The sequence below is a fragment of the Sebastes umbrosus genome, chromosome 10 (genome assembly GCF_015220745.1).
Source record: "Sebastes umbrosus isolate fSebUmb1 chromosome 10, fSebUmb1.pri, whole genome shotgun sequence".
In the NCBI taxonomy this organism is placed as follows: domain Eukaryota; kingdom Metazoa; phylum Chordata; class Actinopteri; order Perciformes; family Sebastidae; genus Sebastes; species Sebastes umbrosus.
Genome location: NC_051278.1, coordinates 2,869,094 through 2,881,553, shown reverse-complemented (window position 1 = coordinate 2,881,553; position 12,460 = coordinate 2,869,094). Strand labels below are relative to the sequence as shown.

Sequence of the window (12,460 nt, the reverse complement as noted above, 5' to 3'; positions counted from 1 at the left end):
ACAAAACATGTAGGTGTCCTCGTAAAAGCCTTCAATCAATTTAAATACGTGATTATTATCTATGCCAACTATTTATATAAGTTACTACGAGCGACCGCGGACGCATTCGCATTCGTGATCCAGACATTCTGATGCTGGTAAACGTCTTAATTTAATGTTTAAAGCTCGTCTGGATGGTTGGGACAAAACGCCACTTCCGTTGCCAACGTGTGCGAGCACATTTATTCTGCTGACTGTAAACGGGTCGGTACTCACAGAGAGCCGAGGAGCTTCAGATGCCAAAGTTTGCACGAATGTAAAAACGTGCCATCATTCTTCTCCTCCGTAGTTCAGCCGATTCCAGTTTGATCTGCAGCTTGTTAGTTTTTGTCGCCTGCAGTCCGAAGACGAGTCAGATCAGATGAACAGAGTCTTTAAATTAATCAAGTTTCTGCCTTTTTAATGTTCGTATTTCTTGAGTGTTTTCTTGCCTTTTTTTTTTTTTTTGGTGATGAGTTCCAGCCGAACGGCGTCTCCGAGAGCTCGACACGCAGCGACCTGAGAAAACACAAAATAGACAAACAAAGTGAAGAAACGTTCACAGATTTGTTCTGTTATGCTGCATATGTGTTGTTGTTGGTTTGTTGTTTCCTCTATTCAATGCTGTTTTGTCTGTTTGCTTTCTTTAGCTGCGGCGTGTTGAGCTCTCAGCGCCGCCGTTAATAAGTGCTTTAAGTGAATGAGCATAAATTATTGAGGATTGTAGTTCAACAGTGAGTTCAGATGATTAGTCTTTTTTTTCTGTTCCAAAGCAAACAACTTAGCATTGTTGTGCTATTTCTCAAACTGCCTCTGCTGTTGCATTAGTGGAGCGCAGAACCTTTTCTAAAGTGGATTAATCAACATTAAATTAAAATAAAAGCCTGTAGGAAAATCTAATTTTCTTGGGTAAGGCAAATCAAAGGTAACCGCAAACTAAGCTACGAATACAATCTAGTTTCCTGTCTTGGTAGATCATCTCTTTAAAGGGATAGTTCAGATGTTTCTCAGTGGGGTTGTATGAGGTGCTTCTCCATAGTCAGTGTATTACCTACAGGAGATGGAGAGTTTGAAGTAAGAGACTGCTGTGGATGCATTTTAGACACCTAAATAATCAATATCAGTTTAAGTGTACGCTATATTTAGAATATTTTCATAGCTTTACCTCGCCGTCAGACAGCCCTTTCTGACAGAGAACTGGAGACGCTGTATCTATCTACAGTATGCTCTCGCCAAAGCCACCAGACTCCATTGAAAAAAACAGTAATTTTACCTCAGAACACCGGAGTTGCTGCCTCGATCGGTTAGTTTGTTTGTGTTATTGTGTGACTTTGTTGAATCCAAACTAACTAAAGTCACACAATAATTAGGGCTGTCAAAGTTAACGCGATAAGTTTTATAGCTAGAGTGAAGATACTGGTATCATATGAAACTAGAAAACCTGATGAATCCATCGGTACCAACCATGTTATACTTGCTTGTCACAGGTACATGCTAAATGCAGTACCTGTGAGGGTTTCTGGACAATATCTGTCATTGTTTTGTGTTGTTAATTGATTTACAATAATAAATATATACATATATTTTGCATAAAGCAGCATATTTGTCCATTTCCCATGTTGATAAGAGGATTAATTACTTGACAAATCTCCCTTTAAAAGGTACATTTTGAACAGATAAAAAATCGATTGACAGCCCTAATAATAACACAAACAAACTAACCGATCGAGGCAGCGGTAGACCAGCAACTCCTGTGTTCTGCGAAGTAAAATGTTTTTCCAATGGAGTCTGGTTGCTTTGTGGAGAGCATAGATAAAGCTTCAGAACCCTGTCTTTCTTTCTGACGGCGAGGTAAAGCAGTGACAATATTCTAAATATAGAGTACACTTAAACTGATATTGATTATTTAAGGTGACTCCAAACTCCACCTACTGTAGTAATACACTGACTGTGGAGAAGTACCTTATACAACCCCACTGAGAAACACCTGAACTATCTGTAAATAGGAGTCTGACAACACTAATCCAGCTAATTAGCTGCAAGGTAAAGCAGTCAGAGCCTGAGGCACGGAAACTAGGTGTTTAGTTTACTTCTATCTCCAGACTGGCTCCACTTTTAAGACTTGTGCCCTAGTTTGCTGTTTAAACACGTACAGAAGACGTGATCTGAACTCACTCAAAGTAAACAAATTATGACGATCCACTGTTACGAGAAACTACACTGATCCTGATCCTGATCCTGTTCCTGTTTCTGACGGACATAGATGTACTGTGGTAGGATTTCAGTGGAAAACCTCCATCTGTAAACACTTTAGGGGACAGTTCACTCCTTTACAAACAGCCCAAAAAACACATTTGATGCTACAGCGCGTCTGTATTTACATTTTATGACACTTTACTATTATTAATCTGTGAATTAAAAACATATTTCTTTGATGAATTACGTCCAGACAGCTGTCGAAACTTCCTAAAAGTCAGTTTTAAAATATTAAATCTCTCCACCAATCAGGTATTTTCACATTCAAACAGTTATTAGAGAGCAGGAAATGTATTAAATTACACCAAACAGTAATTTTTCAGTGTGTAGCTGTGGTTGTTTTGCACTTTAAACTTAAAAAAAGTCCTTTTTTTCAAACGTTATTTCTCTGAAATAAAGTGTCGAAGGTACTGTGGTGGATAATGATGATTGTGAAACCGATATTAATGTTTATTTCTAGTCTTATTGTTTGAAGAGGTGTGTTGGAGTTGCAGCAGCAGCCTTATAATGTGTGTAACGGTATTTAAAACGTGTTACTTTCACCTGAATGTGTGCTCAGTATTTTGTTATGAACACAACGTTTTCTTGAATTTCTTTAAACGCTGAGAAGAAAAGTTTCTCCAGTAAAACAACATCAAGAGTTCAGCCACTGCAGTTTTAATTATTATTTTTGCGCATGTTGGCTTCTGATGTCGAATAACTTGTGATTTTATAATTATTTATAACAGCATGGTAGTTTTTTTATTTTATCTTTAAATGATTGTTTATATTTGTTTTCTTTTTTTTTTCTTGCCTATCAGATTATTTTATTTATGATTTAAATATGAGATGGATTTTTATAGTTGAAGCACTTAAGAACATTTAAATTGATTAATGAAAATTAAACAAGACATATTTTAAAACTACAAAACGAAGAATAGATCAAAATACAATTATTTAGAATTAGCATTTGTAATAAAAAAATTATCCCCAAATAAGATTTTTCTGCAAATTTTTAAGATGTGAACGCTCAAGTTTGTGAATTTGATTGATTTGGAAGTTCATAATGATTTAATGTTGGACAAACGGCATCTTTAAAAGGAATATTTTAACATTTTGCAGAGTTAGAAGATCAAATTTGCATCTATTTGCCTCTTTGCATCAACTTTGTATGAAATCCCGCCATGCGAAAAGTTCGCTTCCCGCTTGGTGTGAACGCACCGTTAGACGTGCTGGTAGTTGTGTTACCTTTGTTCAGAGTCAGGCTAGCAGTTTCCCTCTGTTTCCAGTCTTTATGCTAAGCTAAGCTAACACACATGAGAGTTCCAATCTGCTCAAATAAGAAATTTAAAATGTCAAACCATTCCTTTAAGTCAACACTCTTCTTCTTGTTTAGAGGACAAATAACTGAATTAAGCTGCTGATTATTAAAACTGAATCATATTTTCTTTACTATAGTTTTGTTTTTTTAATGACAGCCTGTTTAGTTTTTGGACAAACCAGCGGAGAGATTTTCATGCCTTAAGTGTCTCTGCACGAAGTACCGTGTGTGGTTTTCATTGTCTAAATAAATTAAAAAATAATATTTTAAACTGAAGTGAGTTTTCATTGTTTATTTAAACATGTTTTTTTGTGTGTACGTTTTTTTTTATTATTAAGGCTGTAATTCAGGTCTTTTGACGTGGTGTTGTATGAGGCATTTATAAGGACTGTCAACGTTAACGCAAATTAATTTTAACGCCACTAATTTCTTTAATGCATTAACGCAACTTGTGATTTTTAGGTATCATATGAAACTAGAAAATATATATATATATATATGACTCTAATTATGACTGTAATGTGGGAGCTCTTGTTTGTGTAGCGGCCTGGAGGATGATCCCGCGGTGTGTTGACTGAAGGGGTGTGTGTGTGTTTGTGTGTGTGTGTCTATCTGTGGACGCCCCGCCGTCTGTTTTCTTTCCGTCTGACAGCGATGAATTCAGAGTGAAACTACTGTGTCATCTCACAACCACACGCACTGACCTGGGTGGGAATCCTCATCTACATTAACAAAAGCAGGTCAACACAACGTGACAGTCGGCTGCATCCTGGACCTGATGAGGAGACGACAGAAGAGTGAGTACACCTTTTTTCCCCTAAATTCATAATTTTACTGTGTTCATATTATAAAGTATTAAACATTAGAAAGCGTTGTGATTATAAAAAAAGGTGATGTTACAGTTGTTCAGGGATGAAACTAATATTTTTTTATTATTGATTAATCTTGTAGTCCATGAAAGGTCAATAATTAATAAAATGCCCATCGTGGTATCCTTAAATTATTCCCTAAAGCCCAAGACGATGTCTTCAATTGTCTCGTTTTGGAAAAAAGAAACCAGAAAATATTCACATTTAAGAAGCTGGAAATCAAAGACTTTAGACTTTTTTTTTCTTTAAAAATGACTCAGACCGATTAATCGATTATCAAAATAGTTAGTGATTAATTTAATAGTTGACAAATATTGATTAATCGTTGCAGCTCTGCATTTTTGCTTGAAAAATTACTAAAAATGATTCGGTCAGTCGACTAATTAGTTGTTAGAACTCCGTGAACATCCACCCCTCTGCAGCACATGCAAATAACACTACATTATTAAAATACTACACTTTTAAAAACACATTTAAGAAATGATAAGTCACATATTCTTGCGTTTTTCCTGTTTTTTCATTATAATATGGAAATTAAACTTAACTGAGTCAGATAATGGTAAACATAACAGCTGTAAATGCAGATTAATCTGAAAAGCATCAACACGATTTATAATAAAACATACAAAACAACTGGTGTGATCTTTTAAAGGTTAAATAATGTGTTTTTAAACAACAACCACATAAGTTAATTTAAATAATAGTGATACAGTCTGCTGTCTAGATTTGTTTTTGTGAGGTAAAGAAAAAAAACTGCACAGCTCTTTCATTTTAATTCAGATATTGTACACATTTTACATCGTTTTTTTCACATTTTCATTTTCCTCTATACAACTTTTATTTTAATTCAGATATATTTTACATTTTTATAGTATTTTTATTGTAATTTTCTTTGATATTTATGTTTTTTAATTTGTTTACTTACTTTTGTTTTTAATAAATTAAATATAATAATAATACATAATTTATTATATATTATTATAATAATATTTTTATAATAAAATAAATTAATTTTCACTTATAATGTTTATGTTTTGCACCAAAGCAAATTTCTTGTACATGAAAACCTACTTGGAAATAAACCCGATTCTGATTCTGTGAAATTCAGTGTTGAGAAATTGTTCCTAATTTTAAAAGATAAATAAACCGCTTAAAAAACACACTGCATTATCTCATAAGCACATCCTCGTTGTTTTTCTTCCATGAAGCTCATTAAAAGTTGACATTTAACAGCTGCTGGTGTCTTCACTAAATAAAATAATGATTTACTGTATAACCTGTAGAAAACTGAGGGCCTGATTCAGACGACACGTAGGAATATATGAAAGAGGTAACATCTCCTTCTTTTCTTATCTTCAGCCGGTCTTTGCAGTGTTTGAATTTTTAGAGTTGGTCATAAAACGTATATGTTTGTCTTGCCTACAGGTAATTTCACAGACGGGAGGGATGAACGCAGTGAAAGAGGAAGAACAGGACGAGTCTGGTGGACTTCAGTCTGCAGGATGCACTGAGGACCACAATGAAGACAGTCCAAAACAACCAAAGGTGACTGATATAATACGTTTTACACGCTGAGTATTCTTCAAAGTTAGTCTTTTCAGTAAAAAACAAAACAAAAAAAACATTTGGGATTTTCCCTTTTTTTATGTATGTATTTATTTATTTATATTATTTTTAAAATGTATTTATTTTTGCATTTATTTATTTTTATTTATTAATTTATTTTTGCATTTATTTGTAATTAATGTATTCATTTTATTTTTGCACTTTCGAATTTATTTTATATTTATTTTTAATTGATTTTATTAATCTTTAAATGTATTTATTTATTTTTAAATGTATGTATTTATTTATGTATTTATGCATTTATGTATTTATGCACGATTTTCCCTTTGCATTTCACGCCTTATTTATTTCCCCAAACTTATTTATTTCTGTTTTCTTTTCTTCAGACATTTTCTTTTACATTTCTTTATGCATTTCTGCCTCATTATGCAAATGAGGGGGCTGTCACTATATTTCTGTTATTCCCTTATTTATTTACTCTTCTGTTTAATTTTCTCTTATATTTATTTATGTATTTATTTATTTTTTAATTTTTAAATGTAACAATTTATTTTTGCATTTATTTTTAATTTATTTATTTTTTACTTATTTTTTAATTTATCGTATATTTATTTTAAAATGTATTTATGCATTTATTTATTTATTCACATCACTCAATGTAATAATAATTAATATTATTTTTGCTACATTTAATTATTATTATTATTATTACTATTATTTATTTATTAATCTATTTTTGATTTTGGCAGGTTCTGTCCTCCAAAGAAGGATCAAGGCGACTCACTGTTTTTTCTTTTTCTGTCTAATTGGGTCAATAAAACAGATCAAGAGAAAAGTCTTCTGTAAACAGTAAAATAATGAGATTTATCCACAGACTGTTGTGTAAGAAATATAACTAATAGAACACTAATGAACCCATGATACAGACAACATCCTGACCTTCGCTCTGTGGTTAACTTCTGTAAGTTAGAGCTTTATTGTCACACAGTAAAAGATGATTCTTACCTTGAGGACGTGTGAGGACGTCGTTGCTTTACACAAACAGACGCAGGCGTCGCCTGCAGCTCCTCATCTGACCAGAAGTAACTTTAACACAGCAGACGTGAAGCTGTAGGAGAATAAATCAGAATATAATACATTAGATAAACTGTAAAAAACGTCTCCTCTCAGTGATGTTACTCAGGAGCTTCCTGGAGTCACTGAATGACCTGACAGGTGACATTAATCAGTTTAATCAGCTTGTTTGAAACCGATTTAACCACCAGAGGTCAGTCTGGTTTCAGGTTGTCCTCACACTGATTCATGTTCAAATGCTGAAAACAAACTATATTTTCTTTTTCCTAACCGTTGACCTCTTGTGACTACATGAATAATGACCTCTCCACTCAGATAACCACAATTAATTGGTTGCTTTCTGCAATTACATTGTTTCTAGTAATAATTCTACTTGCAGATATCTGAAATAGCATTTTAGTCACAATGTATTTTGGATATTCAAAAATTACATTAAGTAAATCAGGAATGCTTTTTTCATTTTGGATATCTGAAATTAAAATGATAAACTAATAATTTGATTGTAGATCTCTGAAATGGAAGTTCTTCATAGTAAGAATTATATTGCAGATATCCAAAATGTTCAAACTAGATATCAAAAATGCAATCTAGATATCTCAAACTGAAAGCCCAACACACATGCATGGAAACAGTGACGTCATTTTTCCTGGTTAGAACGTCATCGTGGATATATGAAATGTTCTTTTTGACCAGGAAGAATTGAATTACGGATATCTTTTTATTATTTTTTTTATTTAACCAGGTAGTACTCATTGAGATTAAGAATCTCTTACCTGGCCAAGACAGCAGCATTTAAACATACATTAAAGTGTCAGACACCACAACATAAAACAAATGCAAAATAGAACTTTGCATAATATCATTAAATGTTAAAACGGCTTGCCATAGGCATCTAATGGTTGTGGTTGCAGATTGCAACCGATTGAGTACCTCTCGCTACTCCCTTTCCAAGACTGCAACCTCACCGCTAGATGCCGCCAAATCCTAAACACTTCACCTTTAAAAACATCTTTCGTTTTTTAGTGTGCTGACAAACAACTTGAAGTAATCAGTTGTTTTAGTTTGAGGACCTGATGCAGCTCGACACGCCGCGGTGACGCTAAAACCAGAGAAGACAACACGGTCTCACGGTAATAGTCACGGAATTTAATCTATTTGATTCGTGTGCATAGACAAGAATTTCCCTTTTTTTCGTGACTCAGCACGACTTTCAACAACGTATTTTTTATGCGTTTTACTAAAAATGTCAAGCAACACGTGACGCACGTGTCAGTTTCCGCTCCAGCTTTTTCAAAATAAAACTACTTAGTTAGGTTTAGGAAAAGATGACGGTTTGGGTTAAAACTCCAGAAGTGCTGTACGTAGTACGTCAGTTGCATGACAAATAAATCAGCGTTGACTTCTGGTTTCATACGGGACATGAACAGTGGCGTTCACCACTCTTTACACTTCCCGGTTCACAATTACGTAGATTACATACGAATTTATTTTGTGCTGACCGTCACGAAAAATATGTGAAATTCATGTACACCAATCAATACATAAAGTTTCGTGATTATTTCGTGAACTTCTGTGCGACTGCGCTGGAGAAGAAGAGAGATAAATAATTACCCAGGTGACCGTTTGTCTGATTAACCCGTCTCACTCTCTCTCTCTCCAGTCTAATCTGACTCGCTGCGCCGCCTGCTACAACCACAAGGCGAGCATGCTGGCTCGCTGGGGGGGCGACGGCGAGTCCAGCTCAGAGGCCGGAGACTCGGGACCAGAGGTGGACTCGGAATCCGAGCCGGAGTCCAGCTCCAGCAGCAGCAGCTGCTCTGAGGAGGATTTACCAGAAACACTTGAGGATCCTGAACCTGAACCTGGAGACGCCGGATCTGGAGGAAAAGATGGCGGCGGACGACGAGAGGAGGAGGAGGCGCCTCGAAGAGCTCCAGTTGTCACATGTTCCTCCCCCGTTCCTCACCTCACCCCTCTGGCCCTGCTACCCCGCCCTCACACAGTCGTCTCCACGCTCCACCTGCAGGTGTTGTCCAAGAACCACCACGACGATGACGGTGTCCACATCGTCCAACAGCAGCTGTCTGGGAGAGAGGAGGAGACGACAGGAGGAGGAGGAAGAGGAGGAGGAGGTTACGGAGGAGGAGGAGGAGAAGGAGTCAACGGTGTGACGCCTCCACAACCGCTGCAGTGGCAGCAGGCGGAGTTACAATGGCAACAGCAGCTGTCGTACCAACAACAATATCAGCAACAACGAGCTCAACACTGTTGTCCTCTCTCCGCTCAGGGTCAAATGTTACCACCATCCATGCACACACGTTCTGTTCCTCACACACTTCCTGTTCCTCACACACTTCCTGTTCCTCACCCCTCGACGCTCTACACCCCCCTACAGGCCAACAGTGCACCCCACACACATCTGCATGCACCCACGCAACCACCATACTGGTACTGGTACAGTCCGTACCCGTACCAGACCCATTAAATATGTACAAGAAAAGGTTTAAAGAGTTTAATGAAATGTTTGTGATTGAACACGAGCCTCCAACGTACACTTAAGTTCTGCACTTTGAAGTGAATCTCATCTTCGTTTCTAAACTCTTGTTCATTTTTACATTTGTTTTGCTATACTGACATTAAAGGGCGGGTTCATCTGCATTCTTTTCCAAATAGAAACGCCCACTCAGCTGTTAGCAGAAAGCCGTGATGTAGGTTACCAAAGTAAGCTAATCAATAATGAATAATGTGAACGCTAGCACTAGCTGAGTCAACGGTAGCTGTGCTAAGTTTGAACATAACTGAAAGGTTTAGTTCAGATGTTTTGAAGCAGGGTTGTACGTATACTCCCACGCTGAGAGGTAAAATTACTGTTTTTGTGAATGGAGTCTGGTGGCTTTGAAGAGAGCGATAAAACGGCTTTGGTTCCCCGTCGAGAAGCGGCTGTGGACGGGAGCAGCAGAAAAACATATTTTAGACAACCTAAAAAATAAATCAATATCAGTATTAGTACTTAGTTACATTCTACCTTCGTCATGACAACAACTACTTAAATTTACAGCTTTAGCAGCCACATTGAATGTTGTTCGAGTACTGTTACACAAGAACCTCGAAAGTATGAGCATTCAACCCGATCTTGAGAACGCATTCTAGCCTTTTTGCGCGTCATTTGTACGCAACAAAACTACGGTAACGGCTGTAGTTAGGTTTAGGCAACAAAACCACTTTGTTAAATTTAGGAAAAACATCACGGTTGGGCTTAAAATAAGAACGTAAACTAAGTAAAATACGTACGTAAACAACATCAAGTACGGAAAACACATCACAAATGTAACTCAACAACACTTTGGGAAACAAACACCTCCCCTCCCCTCCCTCCATCAGCAGTCTTTCTCTCTTTATATTCTACGTCACCAGCTCTGAGCAGAGCGTATTCATGCAGATGTGTTCATGTTGCAGTCAGTACAGACTACTTGGTGTACACATGACACGCCAAAAGCAACTTAAGCGTTGCTGCACGCAAAATGACTTTGCCATTTAGCGAGACCAGGCTGGCAAAAACACTCAGGTTTTTAACTTAAAGAAACCTAACCTAACTTGACTCTGTAGTAACCCCACTGCAACAAGCCGTCACTTCATCATGTTATCAAGGATTTATGACAATCTGAGAGGAAATATTTAAAGAATGTCACTTGTATATCCAACAGAAACATTGATAAGAGAATAAAAAACAGGTGCTTGTTTGCCTCCAACAACAGAGTTTTCAGTCTCACCTTCTCCGAGCAGAGACGGACCGCTACCAGCTACATGAATAAAAAACAAAGAGGCTCTTTGTATGATGTGTGTGTGGTTTGTTCCACCTACAGTAGCCTGTAAGTCTCTCCAGATGTCTCCACTGGGACAAACTGTTTCCACTACGACTGCCAACACACACATATATAGACACACACATACACATATGGATGTCACTGGTGGCAAAAGATGCAGGTTTGTGAGTTAGAAAATACAAAATGAACATGACAGATTCACACAGAGGAGAAGTCTCTTTCCATAACTTTCTGTCTGTCTTAGCCTCTAATGTCTGTTTGCATGTCATTTATAGTCAAATGGAAAATCTCTTTAGTTAATCTCACATAATGCAGATCTCTTTAAGAACATATGCTGCAAAAACTGACAATATGTTTTTATTTCCTCTGAAAATGAACTTGCAGAGATTTAAAGTTTGAAATTAGAAACTGCTTTATTGATAGTGATATTATGGTATTGATGTGCAGTTAAGCACAAAGGACTATTTTAAAAACTCTTTATAGTTGCGTTCAGGTGAACTCTGACATCTGATACCTGCCGGTATTATCATAGATAGAATTTATTATTTGTAAATGTGTGTGAACTTTTTTATCTCAGTCTGTTTTCTGAATGCACGAACACACATTTACAAATATGCATTAATGTACAGTTTCACAGTTGCGGCTGTCACAGCTAAAGAAAATGGGCAGAAGGGATGAAAAGTAAATGTATAAAATATGGTGCTGCTGAAGATTGTTGATTTGGTATATCATAAAAAAGCGATGATCCACACTAAGATAAGCAGTTTCTATGCTGCACATGATAAAGTTTAATCTGTGGTTTTACTTTTATAAAAGATTAAATAATAAATCATGTTTTGTTGAAATGATCTTTTCTATTAGGTCCGTAGTAAAAGTTTCATCTCCATTATGAACACTGAGAGCTCTTCCAAATGTTTTCTTCACCTTATAGTTTATTAATTATTGTAGATTGTTAAAACTATACACACAGTTTATTCTTGATCTCAATTTATTAATCTGTGCGCATGAATCTCCACGTCAGGATATATATATTTTTCTATGACGCCCAAGAGGCTCACAAATCTGAGAACTTACGGTAAAATGGTTTGGAAATAACGTTATATATACGTGAGTTCAGGGCGGTAGCTTCCATTATGAACACTGACATCATCTCCTCTGTTATTGTTCTGGGAATTCAGCGGTTTTATTAATCTCAGGGAGTTTACGTTGAACTGAACATGTTGAGGGTATTTTATAGACTGATTTTATAGATTCAGTTCATTTATTGGGCCGCTCTCAGGCCAATAAAAATATATATAGAAATAAAGGCTTTGAAACAGCATCATGTTGGGAAATAAAATGTACAGGAAACTGAGCTAACACACTAAACTAAGAAGGTGAACATAACAATATACCTGCTAAACATCAGCAAGATCGCATAGTTGCAATGCTAGCACTAGCATTTATTTCAAATAAGAGCAAAATAAATTAATTAATTAATTCAAAATAAATGTAAAAATTAATGAATTAATTAATTCAAAATAAATGTAAAAATAAATAAATAAATGTAAAAA

The 12,460-nt window shown here is 36.0% G+C and overlaps 1 protein-coding gene and 1 long non-coding RNA gene across 3 annotated transcripts; one reads left to right on the top strand and one right to left on the bottom strand.

Moving 5' to 3' along the window:
- Positions 1 to 400: 400 nt before the first annotated feature.
- Positions 401 to 9,052, bottom strand: LOC119495244. The gene is made up of 3 exons (XR_005208411.1): positions 8,916 to 9,052; positions 7,015 to 7,117; positions 401 to 537 (listed from the first exon to the last, which is right to left on the bottom strand). It is a non-coding gene; the product is annotated as an uncharacterized LOC119495244 (long non-coding RNA).
- On the top strand, positions 3,966 to 9,935 carry LOC119495241 (neurogenic locus Notch protein-like). Of its 2 annotated transcripts, none has more exons than XM_037781530.1 (3): positions 3,966 to 4,371; positions 5,869 to 5,988; positions 8,744 to 9,935. In XM_037781530.1, the coding sequence occupies exons 2-3, from the start codon at positions 5,890 to 5,892 to the stop codon at positions 9,566 to 9,568; spliced, it is 924 nt and encodes a 307-aa protein (XP_037637458.1). In that variant the 5' UTR covers positions 3,966 to 4,371; positions 5,869 to 5,889; the 3' UTR covers positions 9,569 to 9,935. The 2 variants fall into 2 exon arrangements, with proteins under 2 accessions (XP_037637458.1, XP_037637457.1); XM_037781529.1 differs by lacking the exon at positions 3,966 to 4,371 and adding an exon at positions 5,479 to 5,773.
- The last annotated feature ends 2,525 nt before the right edge of the window (positions 9,936 to 12,460 follow it).